A 27,092-nucleotide genomic window follows, 5' to 3' on the forward strand; every position below is an offset into this window, starting at 1 on the left:
AAGTTGCTGCTTAGCTAGATAGGTGATCTTGCTTGGGACAGCGAGGACGTGTTAGCTAGTGGAGGAGACGTCACAGTCATGCACCTGTGCTGTAGTCCCGTTCTTCTAAAAGTTAGCTTTTCTTGCTGTCTGTAATTTTGTGCTTCAAGACCTATAAAGGCCGAATGTGTTGAAAGAGGGTAACTTCCACAACAGACGGTATAAGATGGCCTAAGCCTGTGTTGAATGTAGACCTTATCTGAGTGATTTTTCTGAATCTGTAGGAAAAATGAATGGGATTTTTGTGTTAGGAACTGGAAGTTAATTTGCATATGCTAGTGCCTACAAAGTAACCACACCACTTCAGCTCTCTATTGTCTTTGGTGAGAGTCTATGCCCAAGGACACATAGTATGACAGGCCCTAACACACTTAGCGCTGTATTCATCCGCCGCGCATCCATTTGAATGTAACAAAAAATGTACAATAACAAACAACATAAACATGAGAAAAGTGAGTTTCTTTTTTCAAGTCATGCCAAGTAAAATACCAAGTCACAAGTCAGTGATTGCCAAGTCTAAGTCATTTCAGTTTTTTCAAGTCAAGTCCCAAGTCTCATAAATTGACTCGAGTCAACTCGAGTCCCAAGTCTCAAGTCTTGACTCAAGTCTACACCTCTGATAAGAAGTATCTTAATGTTTCTAATATATATTAAAATACACTTACTTGTATTTTCCCTTGCACCCCAGTACTATCCATTCTGCTAGCGACATTAACTGTGTTTCCCCATATGTCATATTGTGGTCTCCTTGCACCAATAACTCCAGCAACCACGGGTCCAACATTAATACCTTGAAATAAAAAGTGTGACAGAAAGTAAACTATTGGCATTTTTTGTTTAAATACTTTACAAAATGGAAAAAATGCATTACATTTTGGTAATTGTTTTTAATCTGCACATATGTTTTAAAACTGTAAAGCTACAAACATTAACGGTTTGGTTTGGAATCTGGTTGGGGGGGGGCACTATTTACTTTGAATACAATAAAAGTTGACTATTGGGCACAAATCCTAAACGGCTGTGCTTATTGAACAAATGCCTTAAACATTTTATTTGATAATATTTCACAAGTATTATTGATTTCAAAGTTTCTATAAAAAACTGGCAACTGTGACATTGATTTGTAATCATTATTGAAGTGAGCATTTTATTAAATATATTATGAATTCCTGGGGTCAATGCAGTTGAATGTAATCCACTGAGAAACTCAAGTTAAAAATTAAATGTGTTGTTTATTGGCTTTCATTAATTATAAAAGCCAAGTCTTGAACACAGGAAATGTGACAGCTGTGTTCATGGTAACAAATATTTGTAGATTTTAAATGATAAAAATACAAATTTACAAATTAAAAGTGATATATGTAATAGTTAACATATTTATCTCAGAATTTTTTTAAATGCATTGTTTAATGCAAGACAAAATATATAAACTTACCAACTCTTAACACAAAGTCGTTATATGACTGGTAGTTGATTTCGTCAAGTACATCAAACATCTCTATTGCAAAATCTGCGACTGTACTTAAGTGAGAGTAAATAGATTTTTTGGCCTATGTTAAAAAAAAAGAAATATTTGTTAGCATTTTATGTGTTTATATTAAAATGTTCATAGTAATATATGTCACTTTGTACTTCAGATGGATATTTAATTTTAGCATTTAATTTGATTTTTTAATAGTATTCACATTTTTGTACATAGTGATGATTGCACTTGCTATAAATATGAATGATAATCAGCTTATATGGTGTTTTGGCATAAACTGTTCCAGCACTGAATTATAAATGTGGTTACACACAAACAGTTGCCTTATTCAAATAAATATGTTATTATTGTTTTACTAAAATATGTATAAGGGCAAACCAAAGAACAATCCATAATACAAAATATTATATTAAATGTATTGAGGTTAACAGGATATATACAGTGCCTATGGAAAGTCTACACCCCCTTTCAAAACTTCCACCTTTTGCTGCCTTATTAGCCTGGAATTAAAATTCATTAAAATAGTTTTAAAAACTTAAATAACTTTGAAAAACTGCCCCCCCTCTCCCCTTTTTTAAATAGCATTCCTACATTAGCTCAGGTGTAATCAGTTGCCTTTAAAATAATACATACATTTCAGTGACATCCATCTGTGTTAAATTGTAGTGATTCACATGATTTCAGGATAAATTCAACAGTTTCTGTATCTTCTTCTGCTGTGTAGTGCTTTTCAAAGCAAAGACTCAACCATGATCACCTAGGAGCTTTCAAAAGAACTTCCGGACAAAGATGTTGAAAGGCACAGATCAGGGATAGGTATCAAAAATATCAAAGACCTTGAATAGCCCTAAGTGGAATAAAAATTGGAAAGTGTATGGCACCACAAAGACCCTGCATAAATAAGGCCAACCAGATGACTGAGTAAGAAGGAGACTGATCAGAGAGGCTACCAAGAGGCCAATGGCAACTTTGCAAGAGCTACAGGCTTTTATGGCCAAGACTGGTAAAAGTGTGCCTGTGACAACAATATCTCAAGCACTCCACAAATCTGGCCTGTATGGTAGGATGGCAAGAAAGAAGTCAATAAAGCCCACCTTGAACCTCAGTAGAAGTTTGCAAATAAACACTCAGAAGATTCTGTAGCCATGAAGCAAATAGTTTTGTGGTCTGATCTTTTTGGCTTAAATGTGTTATGTTTTGCACACATCCACAACAGCGTATCACCCGGAGAAAACCATCCCTACTGTGAAGCATGGTGGCACAGAATCATGTTAGGGGGATGTTTCTCACAGGCAGTGACTGGCACTCTTGGCAGAATAGAAAGGAAAATGAATGGAGCAAAGTACAGATAGCCCTTGTGGAGAACCGTCTGCCCTCTGCAGGAGAGCTAAAACTGGGACAGACGTTCACCGTTCAGCATGACAATGACCCAAAGCACACAGCCAAACCTACACTGGACTGGCTAAGGAACAAAAAGCTAAATGTCCTTGAGTGGCCCAATCAGAGCCCTGACCTAAATCCAATCAAAAATGTGTGACATGACTTGAAGTTTGCTGTCCATCAGCTCTCCACAAGGAACCTGATAGAGCTTGAAAAGTTTTATAAAGAAGAATGGTCAAATATTGCCAAATGTATGCATGCAAACGTGGTAGAGACCTATCCCAATAGACTTGCAGCTATAATTGCAGCGTAGGATGCTTCCACCAAGAATTAACTCAGGGGAGTGGAGACTTATCCAATAATGACATTTCAGTTTTATATTTTAAATTTGTATTTATTTTCACAATTATTATTTTTTTTTGCAAAAAGTTTATTGGGGTGTAGACTATATGCACTGTATATTTCAACATTGTTAATTTTATATTTGTATTTTTTAACTGTTTAATTGTCTTCAGTGTTTTTCCTCAGTCATTATTAAGTTTGTACATTTTATGCTAATCTTACCTTAGTTCCAGTAGTAGGCACTAACCCTACAGCTGCCATATAAGTACTGCCAATAGTCTTTATCTTCTCTATGTCCTTGTAGCATTCTTTGTCCATGAGCTTATGAAGAAGATCATACATTCAGCAACAATGCAATTAAAATTAAAACCACTTATATGTTGTTCACAGATCACATAAGAGTATTTTATGCATTCAAGTAGGTGTCTCATCATCTTTAATAAAAAGCTGCAAGAAGGTGCTTAACACAGACTAGCTTTCATTAAAAGAACCCTATTCCTGTTTAAGTACAATCATTACACAATATCTTTGTGTCCCCAATTAAACTTTGTGTTAGAATGAGAATTCCTTCTGCCTGTTACATTTACTAATGTACATCAGGTTCTCTTTAATTAGTGCGGTAGATGACTTTTTGTTCTTAGTTGCGAAGATCACACAGGTTCACAACAAATTAATATATACTAATCTAAGAACTGAGAGCAGTTATATGATTTCCAAGCCAGTATTATTGTCACAAAGTAGTGTAGTGATACAACAGAACAATGCATATTACAGACAAATGTCTGTTTACAAAGGAACAATATTTGAATTCCATTGTCAGTGGAATAATATCTACCAGGTCCAACAAAATTAGTTGGAGGCATGTTTGATGTATTTTATTGTGGCCACCAGGCAGACATTTGTCCATATTTGAATTTTATTATGCCAGTGGTGATGTCTATACAATTTGGAGTTAGCTGGCTAAACATTTGTTTTGATAACACAATTTATCTCAGCAATTTATGATGTGCAAACTTGGAACAGGTTGGTTTCTCTATTTTATTTGACAGGTTATATCTGACAGATAAATGGTCTCTTAACCAGTTCACAGTTTTCCATCTTGATATTTTGAGCTCTCTATGGGTGTGTGTTGCTTCTACCAAAACGTGGATGGTCTTGTTTTGCTCAGTAGACTGTCTGGTTCCAGAATATGTCATCATTGTCAATATATTCTGAGATTTTGTATTCCTGCTCAGACCAAGTATCCTCCCACCGCCCACCCCACCCCGTCCTAAATCTTTTGACCGGTAGTGTGTATATAATGGTTTTGATTTGGTCTAGCCATTTTATACACACCATTATATACACACTACCGGTCAAAAGTTTTAGGACACCTCCATTTTTCAATTGTTTAATGAAATTTACGCAGTTTAATGTCTCAATGTATGCATTCTGAAATGGGGGTGGGGGGTGGGAGGATACTTGGTCTGAGCAGGAATACAAAATCTCAGAATATATTGACAATGATGACATATTCTGGAACCAGATAGTCTACTGAGCAAAACAAGACCATCCACGTTTTGGTAGAAGCAACACACACCCGTAGAGAGCTCAAAATGTCAAGATGGAAAACTGTGTTTACAGTGTACTAAAAGATTTTACATAATTGGATCTGAACTTCTCTGTATTTCATAGAACATCAAATAATATATAATAATATACTGGATTAATCATTAGGTTGTTCTCAACAAAATAAGCCTATTTGCAAAGAAACTGTAAATCGGATGTGTTTGAGAATGAAACGCGCTGGTAGCCAAGAGAACAAGTGTCACTTCTATGCACAGGAGCTGCACATAACACTGCCAAATAATGCTTAAGAGGGTGTAGTAACACAGTATATAACTCTGAAATGTATATCATTTTTCAGTTTTCTGACTGAACTTTTTTTTTTTTTTAACCTCTGGCAGTTTACTGCTTACCTTTATACCATTTCAGGTTATTCACTGAACTTGAACTGCTTAAATTTCAATACAAACTTGAAAAATGAGGGTGTTCTAAAACTTTTGACTGGTAGTGTATAGGGCTCTGGACTCATGACTGGAAGGTTGTGGATTCGAATCCCGGGTGGGGCAGTGCTGTTGTACCCTTGAGCAAGGTACTTCACTTAGATTGCTCCAGTAAAATGCCCAGCTGTATAAATGGGTACAAATGTAAGTCGCCCTGGATAAGAGCGTCGGCTAAATGACAAAAAAAAAAAAAAAAAAAAAAAAATAATAATAAATAAATACATCTTACCTCATCAAAATCAGCAATTATTTCATTTAATAAGCGGAGGCATTCCACACCCATGTTATTACCATCCAGTTCGATGTAGAAATCATTGAAATTGGGAATGGAAGCAAACATCACCCCCACTTGAGAATATGATTGATAGTAAAGGTCCTGCAGACAGAAGTACAAATAACAAAGATTAATAGATAAAGGATCAGTTTAATACTTCAATAACCACTAAGATAATTTACAGATGGTTTACAAATTAAAGGAAAAACCAGATTAAATGAGTGAAGGAACATAACGAATGCAGATGCCTCCAAACAGGTGTACTGCATGATACAATTAAGCAATTGACATCCTATCATGCTCTGTGGCATGTATACAAATGGTAAAGGATCTCATTGACTTTGAAAGAGGGGCCATTATTGGGGCACGAATGGCAGAAACTTCAGTCACAAAGACGCTCAACTGGCTTGTGTTCTTGACAAGTGAGCGAGTGCATGTGTGGGACACCAAGAGAATGGTACAGGCCTGACTGCTTGACCCCTACAGTGAGGGGGTCCGGAGGCTCTGTTATGCTGTGGGGGGAATTTTCCTGGCAGGTTTGGGTCCACCTGCCAGGAAGGGTCACTCCAAATCATTACAAAGTTATTCTGAGTGATCAACTTCATCCTATGGTGAAACATTTCTATCCTGATGGGAGTGGTCTCTTCCAGGATGACAATGCCCCATCCACAGGGCACGAGGGCTCACTGAATGGTTTGATGAGTATGCAAATGATGTGAATCATATTTTATGGCCTTTGCAGTCACCAGATCTCAACCCAATTGAACACCTACGGGAGATTTTGGACCAACATGTTCGACAGCGCTGTCCACCATCATCATCAAAACACCAAATGAGGGAATATCTTTTGGAAGAATGGTGTTCATCCCTCCAGTAGATCAGAGACTCGTATAATCTGTTCCAAGAGCATTGAAGCTGTTCTGGCGGCTCGTGGTGCCCAACACCTTACTGAGACACTTTATGTTGGTTTTTCCTTTAATTTGTCACCCATCTGTATATCCACCTGCAATGCTATTAGGGAAATTATCAGTAGTTGACATTACTGTCAACAATATTTTACATTCACTAGATGGGATTTTGCTCTGATGGAATATTTATTGTAGAAATCCTAATATAAGGTTGAACTTCCTTTTTAATTTAGGTTAAATCCACCCTGTTGCTTAATTAAAGTAATGAGGCATTTTTCAGTTATTTTTATTTTACTTTTTGTCAAAGTTTTGTGGGATTTTAAATGGAAATGAATAGTATAGACTAATAGATACATATTTTACTTAACAAATAATATTATTGTGTACTTCCAAAGTTTCATTCCAAGGGTTTAAGATGGATTATATATTTAACCAAACTTTAGTTGAATCGAGCAACAAATGTGTAAGGCAGGCAGCTCCCATATTGAAAGATGGGCAAAAAAAGAAGCTGTAAAAGATGACAAAAGTTGCCCTTCAAACTGGAGACATCATGGGACAAGTTCAGCATGGAAGAGGAGGTCTTGGTCTCGGTTCAACACCTCCTACATGGTACAAGGCAGCCCCAGCTCAATGGAGGAAGCTGGTAGCCAACAAAGTGCACAAGCAGGTGGAAATAATGATATGTGTAAGGGCAGGGTCCCAGACAAGGCAGGGACAATGGATGACATGGGAGAGTGTGGAATAACACAAGATTGGCTGGCAGGACCTAAGGTCAATGGAACAGAAGCAGAAATAGCTTCCTCATCAGGTAAAGATATTACGTGCTCCGATCATCACAGAACCTAAGCCTCAGGACCCCTTGTGTCCTCTGTGTTCATCACCTGCAACTTTAAGACACGATGTAAAGTGGGTCTCAGACAAAGATGGTTTACTTGGTGTCATGACCATGTACTGCGATGTTTGGCCTCAATAAGTTGCCACTGGTCCCATCAAAACATTACATGCAAAGAACAACATTGCTATGTCCAGTGGAGCAACCACCAAAGAAGGGTAATAAAACCAAGCCATGTCTAGGACAACTGGACTACTAGAGACTGGAAAATGTAGATGGATGTTGGTCAATGACTTGTATTTCCACCTGACATTGCCACCACTAACCTTTGACCACACATTGTCTTGTGGTCTGGATCAGTATGCCTTTTTCACCTGGTAGAATTAGTGCCATGGGAGGATGCTTTTGATAAAGCGTACAAGAAGAAGATGCTTCGGTATGCTCAACTAGCTACTGAATTGGAACAATGATGGTAGATAATCCAGTTTTACCCAGTGAAATTAGGTAGTCGAGGATTCATGGCATACTCAGCAACTTGAATTGTTGAAGTCAGTGGTCAAGCGTTTAGGTGCACAGTGAAGAGCTTACTGAAGCAGCAGAGAGGAGCAGCAAGGAGGCTATGGTTGAACAAAAATATTCTTGTTGGGGTCCCCAAGTACAGTATGAAAGAAAGTAAAACTGATGCACAGGTAAGTAGGGATGAGCTGACTGGGGGATGGAGGGGGGTGGTTCTGGGATACCAGAATCAACGTCAAGCCGTCTTGAGGTGTTGTGGGCTATTTGAGGAAACATCAAGGATGGAAGGTGTCCTCTTGAAGACCCCAGAGATGTACACTACTTAATTCAGTCCAGACGGCTGTCATGCTGTTGAGTGGGGGAGACCACACTATGGCTGATTGCTTGAGCATCATCAGTTTGAATGAAACATAAGAGATTGGAGATGCAGATCGATCAAATTAGGTTACTGTAAAGGTAAGCATTAATTATCATGGCGAGAGAGGAGTTCATGTTTCAACACCTACTCATATTATGGAAAGCATCAAAAATAAATGTGGAATAAAATACATTTGTATGTAATATTTTACTACAGTCTACTCATGCATCCACATAACTCACCATATTTCTGGGGTTGGACATTAGAAAGTGCTGTGCAACATGTGCAGGGAGGAGGTTAAATAAAATCCTTTTGTTATCAAGCTTTACTCTTTCCATGTCATCTCTCTCTTCTTCAGCCTGAAAAAGTAAATAAATTGTTATTGCATTAATTAAAATCCATTCTTGGTTCCTTAAAGATAGGTTGAATGAGCCCTGCTCTAACTTTCTCATATTTTAATTTAACTCAAATCTGATTTGTCAGTTGTTCTTTGATTTGCTATATGTGAAAAAATAATATAAATGTGTAGTGCATGTTAATGCAAAATGTTATTGTTTGAATACATGCTTCTAAAGTGTGGTTATGAAGGATTACCCGAAGAGGTCAACAAGAAGGTGACAAATACAAAAGATAGCATTATTTTTAATGTTGAAGAGGTATTCACAGGAGGATCTTGCATAGATAAAAAAAAAACCTGAAACACCTGGGTAAATGAGGGATGCCAAATGTCTGGAAAACAAAGGCTTCCACACAGGTGTGGCGTTAATTAAGCAAATAACATCCCAGCATGCTTAGGGTCCTGTATATAAAATGCTGGACAAGACTAAATATATTTTGTTATGTGTATATTAGGGTTTAAGAATACTTAATTTTAAAGTTACATTTTAATTAAACTGATTTGTATCTTTTATATCAGATTTTGTATCATGAAAAACTAGGAACCTTAATTATCACAAATAAGCATGCTTTTATGATAACCCTTGATTCTATCTTAAGCTAAGACTATGAAACTGATAAAAAAAAGTCAAATCAAATCAATCCTAAGAGACTCCTGTCAGAGAGCTGTGTTTATAAAAAGAATACACGGTGTGTTTATCTTTCATAACACCATCTTAAACTTAAGAACTTAAACAAAGAATCGTTTGCATTGCTCAATACTGCATGCACAGCCAGCTCAACCAGCAAATGTTTAGCTGTTTCATAAACTCAGATAAATGATTTCTGATTCATTTAGAACACTTCTCCAGATCTCTTTGATTAAACATCCAGTATCCAGCTTCCCAAAGGAGGCTGCACTAGATATGAAAGTGCTGACACTTTAAATGCAGTAAGTTGACTGGTCTGGCAACTTCACAGCTCATTTCATCATGTACAGAACACACTTTCATAGAAATGTGAAAACTCCACTGAGAAATGTCTTTCTGCCTTTCTCTCACCAAACAGGTTTTCATTTTGACCCAATTTCAGTGTTTTGTAGATTAATTTAATTCAACCATGTTGTGACACTGTGCAATGTAAAAGGGTGGGATAATTATGTACACATTGTTGGTCAAAATTATTAGAAAACATTCTCTTGAAATCCTAACCCATACTATACTGTCAGCTTTAACAGTAACCATGTAACCAGTTTTGACAGGTATGATATTGGCTTATAGGATACTGGTTGTCAAATTCACATCTTATTTATTTATTCTTATTTTGTTGAAGCTTCTTTTAGTGACACTTATATGCCCATATGAGGAAAACTCTTGATAAAGAGACACAGTAGAAACATCTTGAGGAGGGGTTTATTCAGCAGTGGATTGACAAAGGCTGGTTATATATATCATCATCATCATCATCATCATCATCATCATCAGTCTATATCAATCCACTGCTGAATGAAGACCTCCCCAAGATGTTTCCACTTTCCATCCATTGTTTCCATACTGTGACAAAATGACCGTAGTGGTAGCTTGGGCATCCACTTTCCCCCAAACTCAGTAATCTCAAACCAAATAATGTTAAACTCTAAACTGTCAAACTCAAACAAAAGAAAACCATCTTGAACTCTTATACTACTATACACACCACCAACCACTATTTAAACTCCACACTTCCTTCCCCCCTATGCTACCCCAACCAGGTCCGGGTCAGAGGGCAACTCCCACAGAGCGGTTATCCCAGCTTCTACACTGCCTGGGTCAGAGCTCTGACCAGGACAGAGAACAGCGCCACCTCACTTTAGTGGTCACACTATGTAACTACATAGCCCCATACACCATAGCACCCAAACACAACCCTAAACCTGTGATACAATCAAAGTACCCCCACTGTTCACCAACTGTATCTAACTATTAGAGCAAAAGTAATACTATCTGCTACAATACATAGTTTCTGTTTTCCATGTCACACCTGCAAAGTTTATTATTTAATCTCCCTTTCTTTTATGTGTTCCTCTTCTAGGTCTTTTTTCATCCCTTGAGAATATATATATATATATATATATATATATATATATATATATATATATATATATATATATATTGTGTGTGTGTGTGTGTGGTGTGCATTTGCAAATGTATTTATAAAGGTTTAGGTCAAACACTGACTGAGTATTGCAATCCTAGATCACTCCCACCACCTCTTTTAAAACAGGCTGATATTTCAATTTTTGCCCTTTATCTGTTTCACTTTCTCCCTTATTGACCTCTTGCGGTTGTAATATTGAAAAAAGCTCTTTGCATTAGTTTTAGCTCCAAGAGCTATGTTTCTTTCGATTTCCCTCTTTGCTTTCCTGATCCCTTTCTTAAGATCTCTTTGTAGTTCAATATATTCTTTGTATTTTGTTTTGTCTCTATCTCTTTTGTATGTGCTATACAACATCTTTCTCTTTATATTTTTGTGCATACTTCTATTAAACCATTTGGGACAATGTTTTTTGGTCCTCAATTTGCTAAGTTTTGGTACAAATTTCTCCTGAGCCTCAAGTAGTATATTCTTAAAATATTACCATCCATTTTCAACTGAATCTGTATCCAGTGTGCTCCAGTCTACCTCTTCTAAGTGCCTTCAAGGTTTGCTTTTCTAAAATTGTAGACCATTGTTTTAGACTTGATCCTTGTGTTTTCAAAGAATGCTTCACAGATAACCATGTTGTGATCACAGTTTGCCATTGGTTCTCTAACTAGTGTCCCTCTGACTCTATCTTGGTCATTTGAAAATATCAAATCAATGCATGCTCTCTCTCTGGTTGGTTCCCTGACAAATTGAGTTAGAAAGCAGTCATTTACCATCTCAACCATTTCTATTTCTGCTTCTGTAGTCCCAACCGGGCTTTCCCAGTCTATGTTTGGGACATTGAAATCCCCCATTATGACAGCCACATCTTTGCTACATGCAGTCCTGATTACACTGTACAGTGCAACATCTTTCTGAATATCTGAGTTGGGTGGTCTGTAACACACTACCACTAATCCTCCAGATATTTTATTCAAAAGTTTAACCCACAAAGATTCATTCATTACTAGGATCTAATACGAGTTCTTCTGCCTCAATGTCATTTTTTACATATAATTCTACCCCACCACCTCTTCAATTTTGCCTGTCTCTCCTAAACTGTGTGTATCCTTTCAACTTGTATTCATCCCCAACATTTTCTGTAAGCCATGTTTCTGACACTCCTACAACATCATAGTCACCCACCAGCAATGTGGCTTCTAAGTCTAACATCTTGTTCCTTATACTCCTGGCATTGAGGTACAAACATTTCAGGACTTTCCTACTAGTAGTTTCCCTTGGTTTTCTTTTCTTATTGGAACATCTCCCATTGTCAGAGCTCCCTGCCCCCTGGTCCCTAGTTTAAAAGATCCTCAATTACTCTGCACATACGCTCTCCCAATGCATTAGCCCCCCTTCTGTTTAGATGTAGACCGTCCGGTTTGTACAGGTCCCATCTATCCCAGAAGAAAGACCAATGCCCGATATATCTAAAGCCCTCTTCCCTACACCATGATTTTAGCCACGTGTTAAACTTTCTAATCTCTGCCTGTCTCCCTGACCTGGCACGTGGTACCAGAAGTATTTTGGAGAAAACTACCATGGAGGTTCTGCTCTTTAGTTTCTTTCCTAACTCTTTACATTTGTCTTGCACAACCTCTGCCCTTCCTTTTCCTATGTCATTGGCTCCAATGTGGACCATGACCAGTGGATTGCCCCCGGCTTTGGTCAGTAGCCCGTCTACTAGTTCAGGGAGATCTGCAACCTGAGCACCAGGCAGGCAAGATACCAATGCAGGTCTCCTTATCACTAGAACACACTGTGTGATCTACACCTCTAAGAATTGAGTCTCCTACTGTAACTACCTCCCTCTTCTGGGGGGGAGTGGGCACCATGGTGCTCTGGTGCTCAACTGCCCTCCCATCACCTTCTGAGCTGTCTCTGTTCAACTCGGTGTCCAGCAGTTGGAATGTGTTGGGCATTTCAAGCTCTAAGTCTCTAAGGGTTGTGCACGCCATTTACTGTGGTTACTAGCTACTGTAACCCAGCAGTTCTCTACGCTGTCCTGCTCTGAGGTCTCAACTCTCCTAGGTTCTGGCGTGCTCACCATCTCTTTCATGGGCGGATTGACCAATTCTTCTATATCACTAATACAGCGCAGATCAACAAGCTGAGCCTCAAGATTACGGACTTTGATCTCTAGGATTTCAACATGCCGACAACGTTCACAAATGAAATCTTCTTCAATGAGTTCATCCAGGAAGGCAATCATTCTGCAAACCTGACACTGTAGTGGCCACATGCTTCTAAATTTAGTAAGTTGTTGGGCCCTTATTTAACTGCCTTGCTGTTTCTCAGGCTCAGCTTAAATACCTATGTGATGAGCTTCTTGCCACCGATTGACACCTCTCTGACTCACTTAATCTACCTCCACTTTCCTAAACTAGGGACCGGATTAAATCAAAAATTTGACCCACTCGCTAATAGAAAACTACAAATCCCTACATAGTAATGGTTACATTTTTGATCAGAAGAAAGTGGCATCTTGCTAAAAATGAAGCCGCAACTGTGTACAGTTTTGTAGTTTTCTATTAGCGGGTAGGTCAAAGTTTTGATTTAATCTGGCCCTAGGTCACCTTTCCTTCAATCTTGTTACTTTAACACAGCAGCTGGACAGAATTAACTACAATTAAGGCAAACTAGGACTAAGATTCACTTCAATTAAGGCAAAACTAAAAACAAGATTAGCAATGCTAAGACTGTCTCACAGTAGAAATCCAACAATAAAAGCTTTCTCTCTCTCACCTGTCCTGTGCCTGACATGGGTAACTCCTAAACAGTTCTATTTGTTATAGAAATTGACAGACAGGTATTGAAAGACTCTTACCTGTATTGCCCAGAGGTAGTCTAGACGCAATTTAAGGTCTAGTTGCCTGGAGTGAAGAGCCAATGCAGATGCAAAGATCAGAATGGCTAAGATCGGTTCATATCCACGGATGTAAAAAGACCCTCCACTTAAAAAAGGAAATTAAAAATAAATATTATAATATATAGAATTATTGTTATCATTGATAATTATATATGTAACAGAAAATCACTAATTTCTGAGTATAACAGGTCATACTTTAATTTTAATCAAATCTGCCAATGAAAGTGCCACTTCAAATCCGGAAAAATCTCAAATACAATAAAATGCATGTTGCTTACCCCACTGATTTTCTGAAACCACTGATTTCCAGAATCACTATGTACAAGACACTGACAAGGAAGAGCAGAATCATTTTTGGCAATGAGGAAACTCGAAGAAATATTGCAAGGGTGAGAGTCCCGACTACACAGGAGAGGAAGGCGTAGTGAGCTGTATCACACGGCAGCTCCATCATGGTTTTATTCACTCCATTGGAGTCAATGATCAATATAGAACTGCTGGAATTGCTGTTCCACATCCACGGCATACAAGCAACCTGAGCAAGATAAAGAAGCAGAAACAAAAAGTCATTTTATTGACATTAATACATTCTTAGCACTTATTTAGTAAGATGAGTTTGGCAGAGATTTATCAGATTTCAGAGGAAAACAACTATATACTGGCAAAGATAACGTTATTTTTTCTCACAGCGTTGGAATTGTTCATTCTGCTTTGATATACTGCATGTAGCTTTTATACATTTACAGTTGTGATGGGCTCTTCTATTCAGCTAAATCCAATCACTGGGTTTATAAACTGAAAGGCATCTAGTGTCTGTTCTCCCAGACACATTTATATTTCAATATAATTCATAATAATGCATGTCATGCACAACATTTTCAGTTTTTGAAAAAGTAAAAATCTCTGTTTATACACGGGTGCACTATATTTGCATTGTAAAACATTTGTACATGTATGTAGATAAAGTAGTGTAGAGGAAAATAGATTTGACATTATTTAAGTGATATGTAAACTTTTACGTGATTAGCATTAAAATAATGATTTCCAATACAGTGAAAGTGTCTGTGTAGAAATAGCTTAAGAATTAAGGTGACTTACCACATATCCTTGTGCGACAGAGTATATTAAAACCACTATGAACACACACAAAATGGTTCGAATTTGTATTGTGAGGCACCCTGGAAAACACTAAATTGAGAAGAAAAAAATGCATTAGCATACAGCGAATGTATAAGCTTCTCTTAAAGTACAAAAATGCATATATTTAAAATACATGTTGAAAAACATTGAATAAATGGTTTCGCAATAGTAAAATATGTATGCTAGTATATACAGATGACAAGAAATTATGTTTTTAATACCTTTATTGAATTCATAAATGCACATCACTGAAAACATTATAACTGAAATGGAAATAAATGTATGTATTCAATGCAGGTCATAGGTACTAAGTAAATGATTTACAAAAACTGAGGGACACACTTAACTCTAATGAAGGAAAATTCTAAAACTACATTCCACAATATAAATAGGCTGCTTTCATTATGTGTAGGGGTACTTTAAAATTGTATTGCAGAACTAAGGACCAGACCAATCAAAGCTTCGACCCACCCACCAATAGTAAATTAAAATCCTGGTGCCTGATGGGGGTTCAAATTAGGCTGAATCCCCCTGTCAAATAAAACGCTCCCTCCCATCAAACAAGCATTGGACTTGATTTGTTATATGAAATTTGATTTGGGCCTAAACTGTTATCCCACACACAATGTAAACAACCTCTAGGTCTAATAATAATATGAAAAACCTAGTTTAATAACCTGAACCAAAATTAGTAAGCAAAAGACATGTAGGATGTCTTTCCTCAGAGGGTGATTTATGTCTTTTTAATTGTCCATTTTAATTTGCAACATATTTTTAGCTTTTGGAAATTAAAAAGAGGAGTTTAAATTGTGTTAACTGCTTTCTGATATTTGATTACAAAAAAATCTACTCCTTTATCTGGATAGTTCTATGACGTATTAAACTTCCTCCAACAAAAAATGTTGATGTAGTTGTCTATTATTTATTACCTGATTGATTGGAAAGGCTATGAAATGCACAATCCTTCCATTTTCCTAATTATTATTATTTTGTGAAAGTGGCAATAATGACTTGGATATCAGTAACTGGCAACAGAACAGCTACGGTACATTCTGTAGAGTTAATCATTAAATGCTTGTTGATATTTACTTTTAAAAGGCAAATGTCTCAGAAAAATTCTGTTCCCCACTCCACAAATCTTAATTTAAAATGTTTCTGGTCAACTTTGGCTAGTAAGGAAGGGAAATGTTATATACAGTACTTTTGGGAAGCACTGTTTTTGTCCAGTGTAGCATTAGAACATATAAAGTCAGTCATTTAGTGATATAGTACAGTACCAAGTATTGTTGAACCTAATAAATCAAGACAACCCTATGGGTGAATACACAACCATACTTCATTATCAATTATAAGGTTCCATTATGTAGCAGCCTTGGTCCTTGTAGCAGAATGGTCCTTGCTAACCTTTAACTAAGGCACCAACAATTCTGTTTTAAGTAAGTAACCAACTCCTGGATATTGTTAGCTGAGTGGTTTGTTATGATTTGAGTTTCAAATGTTATAGTGGAGTAAAATCACTTATCTTTCAATTCAAAATAGCTCCCAAAAGGGCTATGGGACATTGCATCTCACAATCACACTCTAGGAAATGCTGAAAACTCATAATAAATGGGATGATATCAAAGATCCTCTATTTAAACAAGACAGTCAACTCCCACTTTTCTTCCGTCTTTGAGATGCAATGCATTATGGGAGTAACAGAGTTCTGGTGGCTCTTTTCTATATAATAGAAAACCTGCCTCATTTCATATTCAAAGCTTTCTTTTTAAAGAAACAATTGTAGTTTTGAACATGATGCTCCTGGATTGTATTAGAGACTCTCATTCTTAACACATACAAGTTATTATTTCAACCAGCAATATTTTCACCTGGCCTGACAAGAGACATTATGGCAGCTGACTTTCCAGTATGAATAGAATGTGATGCCCATATCCAAGTACACAAGAAAATGGTTAATAGTGTTTTTGATTGGATGTTACAGTTTCCATGAACTCGATGGAATAGAACTTGTGTGGTATGAACTGAAGAAATGAGATCAGATTGCAAGGCATGCAAACTGCATGGAGGTGCTCCAAGTGCATGAAGCCATTAAAAGGCTATAAAAAGGGCACACTTTTCAAAGCCAAAGTCACTGATTTGTAGAAAGCGTTCCAACGTTTAAACTACCCCTCCCTTTCTTAACAACAGAAACCTTTATTATTTTTCTCTAGACTGAATCACGGTTCAAAATACCATTACAATATTTGTCAATATGCTATGAAAATGAAAATTAGTGTTTCGGGGTGTGTATACTTTCCACTACAACTATATTTTAAATATGTCACTACCCTACTTAGTTTGTCAATGGAAACTATTAAATATTGCAGAATGTTAAACAAATGAAACTTATTCTGTTTTCAAAATTTAATTTAGAATAAAAAATGTTACTGTGTAAGCTGAAAGAAATTAAAGGGAGACTAGAACAGTTCCTAAAATCAAGGTTGTATGGGTCTTCATGTGTTGCTGTATATGTATACACACGCACACACACACATACATAATCATATGATGAAATGTAACCTTTATATCCTCATCAGCCCCATAAACCATTTCAATATAAGAATGCTTGCAAAGTTCCGAATTTTAATTTATAATCAAAATGTAATTACACTTACATTTATTTGACAGTTGAAAACTCAACACCCAAAGATTAGACAATATTAGTTAACTAGAAAAAAATAAATATAGAAGAAACCTCAGGACTGAGGAGGATAGTTATATTTAGTTTACTCATAAAAGGGGTATTTAATCAACTGTGCTTGCATCTAACTTGCATAACAGACAATGTGTCTAAATACAAAAACAGCCATTCAAAGTAAATTTAAAAAATGTTTCTCAGGCAGCATATATAACATAATTCAGTATTAATGAGGTGATAAGATGTATGTTTTGGAAGCTTTAAATGTTTTCACAATTTATTTTTAGTTGAGACTGGGCCAGGGTTACTGACTTACTAAGCTTTGCTTTAGGAAACTTTAGGCAATTAAAACATAATTATGGTCCAAGAAAATATAGATATATGTACAAATATTGAATAATATTTACTAGTGCTGAAAAAAAAATATTTTTGATAATTATCTTTTGCTCTTGATGCAAAAAATTATAAATCTGGCAACCTGATGTTTGAGTTTTATAAGCTTTATTTTCAGTTACATTGCATTATGGTTGAAATAATATAGAATAGACAACGTTCATGAAACTGTGAGAGGTATTTAGAAATTAATCCTGTTAAAGATTAATAAAGAACAAAAAGCTTTCTACAAGCTGAATGTTATAATACATATTTTTACAGCATTGAAAAAGCACCAACTCTGTTTCTGGTTTATCGCACCATATGTCTTACATTTTCAAATATGCTGTGTTGTTTCTTGTCTATGTGTCATACATCTGCTTATGTGGAATGTATCTGAAATTACAAACAAAAATAATACTACATAAAATACAAAATATTCCTGTACTATTTATTATTACATTATAGATATTCAAAACAAATACAAACTGGCCATTCATTATAAGAGCAGTGTTCAAATATTAAATGTCTCCCCTTGAAGCTATTGTAGGTCAACTCAGCACTGGCAGATACTGCAGTCTTGTTATTCAATTATAGTTGAACAAACGGGATCATCATTTTCTGTTTTGGATTCCATAGCTCTTTTCATTGCCTATTTCATCTCTTAACTGTTGTAAGAGCAGCACCATTGTTTTTCCTGTGGAATAAGTTCTAAAATTAAGAATACAAAAAAAGTGATCTTACGTTAGATCCACGTCTAAAAAAAGAATATATATATATATATATATATATATATATATATATATATACTATAACAGACACATGGATCTAAAGTAATTTATTGCTCTTATATATATATATATATATATATATATATATATATATATATATATATATATATATATGTATATGTATATGTATATGTATATATATATAATCTGAAGAATGTGCAGTATGTGCCCAGCAATTGTGTCTTTGTGACTTTAAGAAACTGAAATAATATATCTGTGGTCCTTGATGTAAAAAAAACACAATAAGAAATCGACATATGAACACAAGCACTACAAAACAACATCAGCACATGCAAAGGATTTTCTCATCTCTGATCTTGATAAGTACATGGTCCTGGGTAAAGTAATTATAATAAACATGATGGGGGAAAAACTGGAGCAGCATATATTTTGTGTGTATTTATGTATACACACTATGCATATGTGTACATATAAATTTCAAAGTACCTTAGGCTTATATATATATATATATATATATATATATATATATATATATATATATATATATAAAATCCCACTTTACAGAATTCAGCTGTTAAAATATATAAAGAATAGATGTCTCTGCAACAGGGACTTAAAAATAGTGAGATTGTCAGCTTTAGTAATACCTTAGACAGAGAGTCAACACACAGCAGCCAACATAGTGAACTGACAAAGCCAAATTTTTAGGCACAAACAGCTTAGTAGACCATAAACCACACTCAGTAGGGTCACGATTGAGCAAAACCCCTGTTTGGACCTTGACTATGAGTCCAAGAAAGGAACAGCAGTTCACATCTGTAAAATTTGCATGAGTATCGGACCTATTTATTTATTAATTGCAGGTTTAAAACATGATTTCAAAACACAGGCATCCCCCAAAGTTATGTCGTAATTGGTTTAGAGATATACACTCACCTAAAGGATTATTAGGAACACCATACTAATACTGTGTTTGACCCCCTTTCGCCTTCAGAACTGCCTTAATTCTACGTGGCATTGATTCAACAAGGTGCTGAAAGCATTCTTTAGAAATGTTGGCCCATATTGATAGGATAGCATCTTGCAGTTGATGGAGATTTGTGGGATGCACATCCAGGGCACGAAGCTCCCGTTCCACCACATCCCAAAGATGCTCTATTGGGTTGAGATCTGGTGACTGTGGGGGCCAGTTTAGTACAGTGAACTCATCGTCATGTTCAAGAAACCAATTTGAAATGATTCGACCTTTGTGACATGGTGCATTATCCTGCTGGAAGTAGCCATCAGAGGATGGGTACATGGTGGTCATAAAGGGATGGACATGGTCAGAAACAATGCTCAGGTAGGCCGTGGCATTTAAACGATGCCCAATTGGCACTAAGGGGCCTAAAGTGTGCCAAGAAAACATCCCCCACACCATTACACCACCACCACCAGCCTGCACAGTGGTAACAAGGCATGATGGATCCATGTTCTCATTCTGTTTACGCCAAATTCTGACTCTACCATCTGAATGTCTCAACAGAAATCGAGACTCATCAGACCAGGCAACATTTTTCCAGTCTTCAACTGTCCAATTTTGGTGAGCTTGTGCAAATTGTAGCCTCTTTTTCCTATTTGTAGTGGAGATGAGTGGTACCCGGTGGGGTCTTCTGCTGTTGTAGCCCATCCGCCTCAAGGTTGTACGTGTTGTGGCTTCACAAATGCTTTGCTGCATACCTCGGTTGTAACGAGTGGTTATTTCAGTCAAAGTTGCTCTTCAATCAGCTTGAAGCAGTCGGCCCATTCTCCTCTGACCTCTAGCATCAACAAGGCATTTTCGCCCCCACAGGACTGCCGCATACTGGACGTTTTTCCCTTTTCACACCATTCTTTGTAAACCCTAGAAATGGTTGTGCGTGAAAATCCCAGTAACTGAGCAGATTGTGAAATACTCAGACCGGCCCGTCTGGCACCAACAACCATGCCACGCTCAAAATTGCTTAAATCACCTTTCTTTCCCATTCAGACATTCAGTTTGGAGTTCAGGAGATTGTCTTGACCAGGACCACACCCCTAAATGCATTGAAGCAACTGCCATGTGATTGGTTGGTTAGATAATTGCATTAATGAGAAATTGAACAGGTGTTCCTAATAATCCTTTAGGTGAGTGTAAGTCAAGACAGATGTTGAAATAGAAGCGTCCCTATTCTAAGCCATAGTGACAATTCTGAGGTAAACAGTTAAATTAACAGTAAAAAAAGTTATTAGAGAGCAGAGGGATAATTTCGATACAAGCACTGACTGCAGAATGAAGCTCTGGAGCCCCTCCCATGTGCTGCTCAGTGCAATGTACTGACGAAAGATAAAACAACGTAATTTTACACATCAAATACTCTGAACTATTATTCTGCAGCACCAGAGACCTAAACCAAATTTAATCAAACGATAAATATTTATTTTTCAAAAACGGAGATTTAGCATTTATTTAAGTATTTATTTAAAACAAACCAAATACTTAATGTGGAGAAAAACACAAGATTTAAGTTAAATGTGTGAAAAAAGACACTTGAAAAAAGTGTGTGCTGTTTTACATTTGGCGCCCCATATATCTGCAGTTCATTAAACTTTCTACACCGAGCATCTGAACTTTTCCCAACAGTTTCTCACAGCTGCCTCAGTACTCCAGCCGCAGTAATCCAGGCCTTCTTTTCATGACAGTTGACTGACTGGGTCCTTTGTCTTGTCAGCAATAGTGAAAACCTTTCACCTTTCTCCTCTCTCGTCTACCTTAATTGCTATTCTTACATATCAAGGGAAAAGCTCTGGCCTGCATGCTGTACAAAAACCTGCTTTAACAGGCTCTACAGGGGAGATGCCACCTTGTATGTGTATATTCTCTACTTAAAAAAACAATAAAACAAGTGAGGTGCAGAGCCCTAAACACGCACACATCACCGACAATAAGAGCAGGAGCCTGGACAGGTGGTGCTTCAACTGCTCGATATAAACAAAAAGAAGATGATCTAATTTATTTATTTAATATATTTGACTTGGGGGAACGGTTCTCAACAGAGACATCCGAGACTGTAGCCAATCAGGATGCACAGACCAAAGGCTGGCAGATGGTATAAATAGAAGAGGAGGTGGGAGACAAAGAAAACACAGTCTCAACTGACCTCATAATAACAAAAGCCAAGAACCTGTGCCACATGTGCTACTTTGACTCATCTGAAGCCAGCACTGGATTCCCAACATAGGGAGCCAAGCCTGTCACATCCAAACTGTAGAACTGAATAAACGTTTGTGGCGAGGCACAACTCGGTGCTGCACAGATGTCGGTCAGTTGGGCACCTTGGAACAATGCCCAACATGAAGCTACATCAGTGGAGTGTGCCAGCAGGTGCTCAGGCACTGGGTTGTGTGCAGACTCGTAGGCCATAGGAATAGCATCAACAATCCCATGGAAATGACAATGTCCCACCCCTTTGTGGAGTATTCTTGAAAGATACAGGCAAGTCGCAACACAAACATACATATCGGAGTCCTATGTACTTTGGGAAAATATGTTAATGAAGACTGTGGCAAAATATATTTAATGACATCTTTGGCTGGGAAGCATTGCGAGAACTTTGTGTCATTAAAAAAATGGATAGTGGCAACTGAATTGTGCTAAGCCTAACATGCATAGTCGACTACACTACTCAAGCTTGGGCCTGAGCACACTGAAGGTTTGCTCAATAGCCCAGGACCTCATGTATGGTTATTGCTGTTTCTGCTCTCTTCCTATGTCACAAACCCACAACATGCGACCTGGACCCTCTCCCTTCTTGTCTCTTCCAAGCAACCGCTCCTGATCTTCTCCCCTTCATCTCCTCCCTCCTCAACTCCTCACTCCTCTCTGGCTGTTTCCCCTCTGCATTTAAACAAGCTGCTGTCATCCCACTGCTCAAGAAACCAACCCTTGATGCCACCTCTCCTCAGAACTACCGCCCTGTCTCCCTACTTCCCTTCCTCTCCAAGACTCTCAAGTGGGCGGTCCACCGTCAGCTCTCGGACTTTCTGTCCCAACACTCACTCCTTGATCCTCTGCAATCCGGCTTCCGCACAGCTCACTCCACTGAGACGGCTCTCCTGGCTGTCACTGACTCCCTCAGCTGTGCTCGGGCGCCTCCCTCTCCTCAGTCCTCCTGACCTCTCTGCAGCATTTGACACCGTTGATCACTACATCCTCCTCTCCTGCCTCGCTGACCTTGGGATCTCTGGGACTGCTCTCACCTGGGTCTCCTCCTACCTCAGCGACCGGACCTACCAAGTGACATGGCGAGGCTCCTCATCCACCCCCCCACCTCTCCTCACAGGTTTTCCCCAAGGCTCCGTCCTGGGCCCGCTCCTATTCTCTCTCTACACTCGCTCCCTGGGCCCCCTCATCGCTTCCCATGGTTTCTCCTACCACTTCTACGCTGATGATGCCCAGATCTTCCTGTCTTTTCCCTCTTCTGACCCTCTCATCCCCTCACGCATCTCTTCCTGCTTGTCTGCCATTTCCGCCTGGATGCACTCGCACCACCTCAAGCTCAACCTCTCCAAATCGGATCTCCTCTTTTTCCCCCACTCTTCCTCTCCTTCTGCTGACCTCCCCATCTCGATCCCCTTGGAATCCACCACACTCTCTCCTTCTTCTTCCACTAAAAATCTAGGAGTCACCCTCGATCCTGTGCTCTCCTACTCCCAGCACATCACCACGCTGACACGCACCTGCAGATTCTTCCTGAGCAACATACGCCGGATCCGTCCCTTCCTCACCGACTACTCAACTCAACTACTCATCCAGTCACTGGTCCTCTCCCGCCTGGATACTGCAACTCCCTCCTGGCCGGCCTGCCTGCATCTACTACCTGCCGCTCCAGCTCATCCAGAACTCTGCGGCTCGTCTGGTGTCTCTCTGCCCCGATTCGCACACGCTACTCCACTGCTCCGCTCCCTCCACTGGCTCCCGATAGCGGCACGCATTCAGTTCAAGACATTGACCCTCTCCTACCGCTGTCTCAACCACACTGCACCAAGTTACCTTCAGTCACTCCTCTCTCCATACATCCCCTCCAGACCACTGCGCTCCTCCAGTGCCAGAAGGCTATCTCTGCCTCCTCTCCACTCTCCCTCCTCTAGAGCCGCTCCTTCTCATCCCTGGCCCCTAAGTGGTGGAACGACCTGCCCACCGAAGTCAAAACAGCAGAGTCCTTGACCTCATTCCGGCGCTTACTCAAGACACATCTCTTCCGACAGCACTTGTAATATTAGTCCTCTATCCCTGCTAGATAGCACTTCAGCTTATTATGCTCCTCACGTTCTTGATTGTTTTCTTGACAACACTTAGCTTTCACCGTCCAGGATGTAGGAAGTCTCTTACTGTACTTGTGTAAATTGTAATTGGAATTTGTAAAATGTATTATTTTGAATTGCTATGTTTTAGCTAAGTTGAATTGTAATGACTGATGCCTTGTACTTCTCTGTATTTTTGCACTTATGTTGTAAGTCGCCCTGGATAAGGGCGTCTGCCAAGAAATAAAAATAATAATAATAATATTGCGCTCCTCGAATTTGGATTGAGTACCAGCGTCAATATCCACATATGTAAAGGATAGCCACTGTCTACTTACAACAAATATAATAATAATAACAGAAGCTCTAATATCACCTTTTATGCAAACCCACTTATATATGAAAGATCAAGGTAATGAACAATTGAAAACAAAGGCAGCACAAAAGCAGATTAATGTCAGTGTGAAATGTAGAATTTGTTCTGAATATAGGGGGTTGAGTGTCCCATCACATCACTGTAACTATTTAAAGAAAGCATACTTACCTAGATGCCAGCTATTATCATATTTGTTTTTTCAGCTGGTTTAATATTGACTGTTTTTAAAAATAAAGGAGTTGGGAACAGACCCAGAATACATTGCTACGACATCTGTTATTAAAATTAAGATGGAATGAAAAACCTGGACATTCACAGAATTGGTGTGTATTCTATTTTCATAAACATTCTCAGAACAAACAGGCGGTTTTAAAGGCACATGTGTTCAGGCTATTGATCCCAACACGTTGGGGAAACCTGTAATTCAAAATAAATTTTTTTTTAAGGCTTGTAGGTCAATCAAGCTTTTAGGGAAAATTAGGAGTTTATGCATTTGTCACAACTGGTAATGCCGACTGGGAAATGTCAGCAACTGCTACCACGGTCCCCTGCAAAGACCCCTGCAAAAGAGATAAGAAATGCAGGATGGATAATAGTTTCACCACTGCAGGGATAGCATTGCTCTCTGGGTGGCAGACTCCGGGTCGTCTTTCAGACAATCCAGTAGCTCAATAATTGTATGGCTGGCGAGTTGGTAGCTGTTTCTGATCTATTCTTTTGATTTTGGAAAGGGTATTGTGTTTGTACCACATTGCCTTTTACAGGATTGACGATTGTGACTGTCTATAATATGTTTTCTGCAGTTCTTAACTGATGCAATTGTAAGTGTCGCTAAGGCTGGCAACTCATCTTAATAAATGTCACACCTCATTTGCACAAACCCATTTTGGTGTCTTTGTGCAGAAACATCCATGAACAACTTAACCAAAGACACATTAGGCGCTTTTACACTACCATTTCTATTCCGGATCAAATGCATCAGTACGTTTGATCAGTTTCAGTGGTGTTGCATCTACACTGCCATTTGATCAAGATGGTCAGCAGCCCCAAGCATCTTCGCATGTGCACTAGCAGGTAAGTCTTAACTTAATTATATGTATATATTCAATTTGTCATTTAGAACAGAGCTATAACATAAACAATCTTTTTATCTCATTACAAATTATTCTAACAAGTATAACCAATGCACTTGCATATTTTTTTGCAACTGAAGCACTAACATAAATAACAAGCCATTTACTGTTAGACGGGAAGTGTTTTGGAATCTGCTCCAGTGAAGCAAAGGGTGTTTGTCTGCCACCTGCCTTTAAAACACACAGTGCATGCCGGAACTTGAGCCAGTCCGGCGTTTACACTGCCAGGATCAAATGCTACCGATGCATTTGATCAGAATCAGAAATGACAATGTAAATGTGCCTGCTATTGCCTCAAAACAGCTCCTTAAATTACCCCAAAACACTGCGCTTGTTTAGTACACATCACCAACTCATCTGCAACAGGTTTATGACTCTTACAAAAACTTGCATAATCCTTTCATACACTACAAGACTATCAATACAGCATTACCAATAGAATCAACTTTACCAATAAAAATCTTTCAGTTCCTCTCCACAGAAGAGCAGATTTTAACATTGTTGTCTTTGCAATCCTCCCAGATCACACAGACAAGAACATTGGTATATCTGGAACATTACATTTACTGGGTGACTTACTTATGTGTGCAGATACCCTATTTTCTTTGTAGGGCATTGAACTCCCCAGAGTTATCTAACTTCTGGAGCCCAAAAGGATTCTCCCTGTATACACTTGCCCTAGATAATAGCATAGCTTGTTGTTCTGCTTCTAAATTGGGAACTTATTCCTGAATGCCTCTCCTTTGACTCATAAGAAATATAACCATGTATTTCCAGAACATTTTCCTCATGTGAATACCTGCAAGACTGAGCTTTAAATATTGGCTTTCAAACCACAATCTCAGAAGCATGCAACATTTGATCTTCAGATTGGAAACTCAGCTCATGACATCCCCTAAAGTCAGAATCCCAGGAGTTCACTTAGCTTGTGACCTAAGCTTCAATTCACAAATACATTTTTTGATGTGTTCATTTGACCTTAAAAAAGGGCACTTCATTAGATTCCTATCGCAGATGCCAAAACTCTGTGTCTTGCTGTGTAGATTATTACAATGATCTACTTACTGGGAACACATTGCACTTCATTAACAGAGTTCCTGATGACACCAGGAACAGTGGTCAGAACTCAGACTCACTCAGAGCTGCAGGAACATATCACCCCAGGCTTGGCTCATATACCCTGTCTGCCCATTAGGTGGCATGTCACATTCAAGCTTCTCCTCTTAAACAGCAGAGTCTTCAAAGATATTCATTCTGGTTACCTCTCTGGTCTGCTGAACCCCTGTGTGCCCATGCGGCGACTGATGCTGGCCTGCCTGCAACTCCTGTGCCTGAGAGAATTATACTCAAGACATTCACGGTATCTCACCATCGCTTTTATATGGGACTCTTTCTGCCAAGTCTAAACAGAAGTCAGGCATGACTGTGTTCTTTTCTTTTCCAGCACCATCTGCTGTTCTCACTACTATTGTGTTACTGGTTCTTAATAACTTAGCTTCATATGTGCATTGGTGCTGCTGTAACTGTTTCAGTCGTGTACCCGCAATTCATCTTTTAATCTTTAACAACTGTAGATCAGCAGCACTCTGTTTCAAGTGTTTCTTTCAGATTGTGTGTGTGTTATGGGGCCCTGTTTTGATGCATGGGTGCACCTCTGATCACTGTTATATGAAGTTTAAAGCAGTGTGTTTGCTATTTCTACTGCAAAACAGCATGGATCCTTATTTCTGTGCTGCCATTTTGCAGATATAAGCGAT

The 27,092-nt window shown here is 38.4% G+C and overlaps 1 protein-coding gene across 1 annotated transcript in view; it reads right to left on the minus strand.

Annotated features, from left to right (window-relative positions):
* Positions 1-27,092, minus strand: part of adcy1a (adenylate cyclase 1a) — a 105,472-nt gene that overhangs the window by 5,063 nt on the left and 73,317 nt on the right. Inside the window, exons 12-19 of the mRNA XM_066723019.1 lie at positions 14,683-14,772; positions 13,863-14,119; positions 13,543-13,669; positions 8,420-8,536; positions 5,519-5,665; positions 3,467-3,565; positions 1,475-1,589; positions 705-829 (exon numbers count right to left, since the gene is read on the minus strand). Coding sequence (XP_066579116.1) covers positions 705-829; positions 1,475-1,589; positions 3,467-3,565; positions 5,519-5,665; positions 8,420-8,536; positions 13,543-13,669; positions 13,863-14,119; positions 14,683-14,772 — 1,077 coding nt within the window. The remainder of the gene's footprint in view (positions 1-704; positions 830-1,474; positions 1,590-3,466; positions 3,566-5,518; positions 5,666-8,419; positions 8,537-13,542; positions 13,670-13,862; positions 14,120-14,682; positions 14,773-27,092) is intronic.

Source organism: Amia ocellicauda, chromosome 2, assembly GCF_036373705.1.
Source record: "Amia ocellicauda isolate fAmiCal2 chromosome 2, fAmiCal2.hap1, whole genome shotgun sequence".
Lineage (NCBI taxonomy): Eukaryota > Metazoa > Chordata > Actinopteri > Amiiformes > Amiidae > Amia > Amia ocellicauda.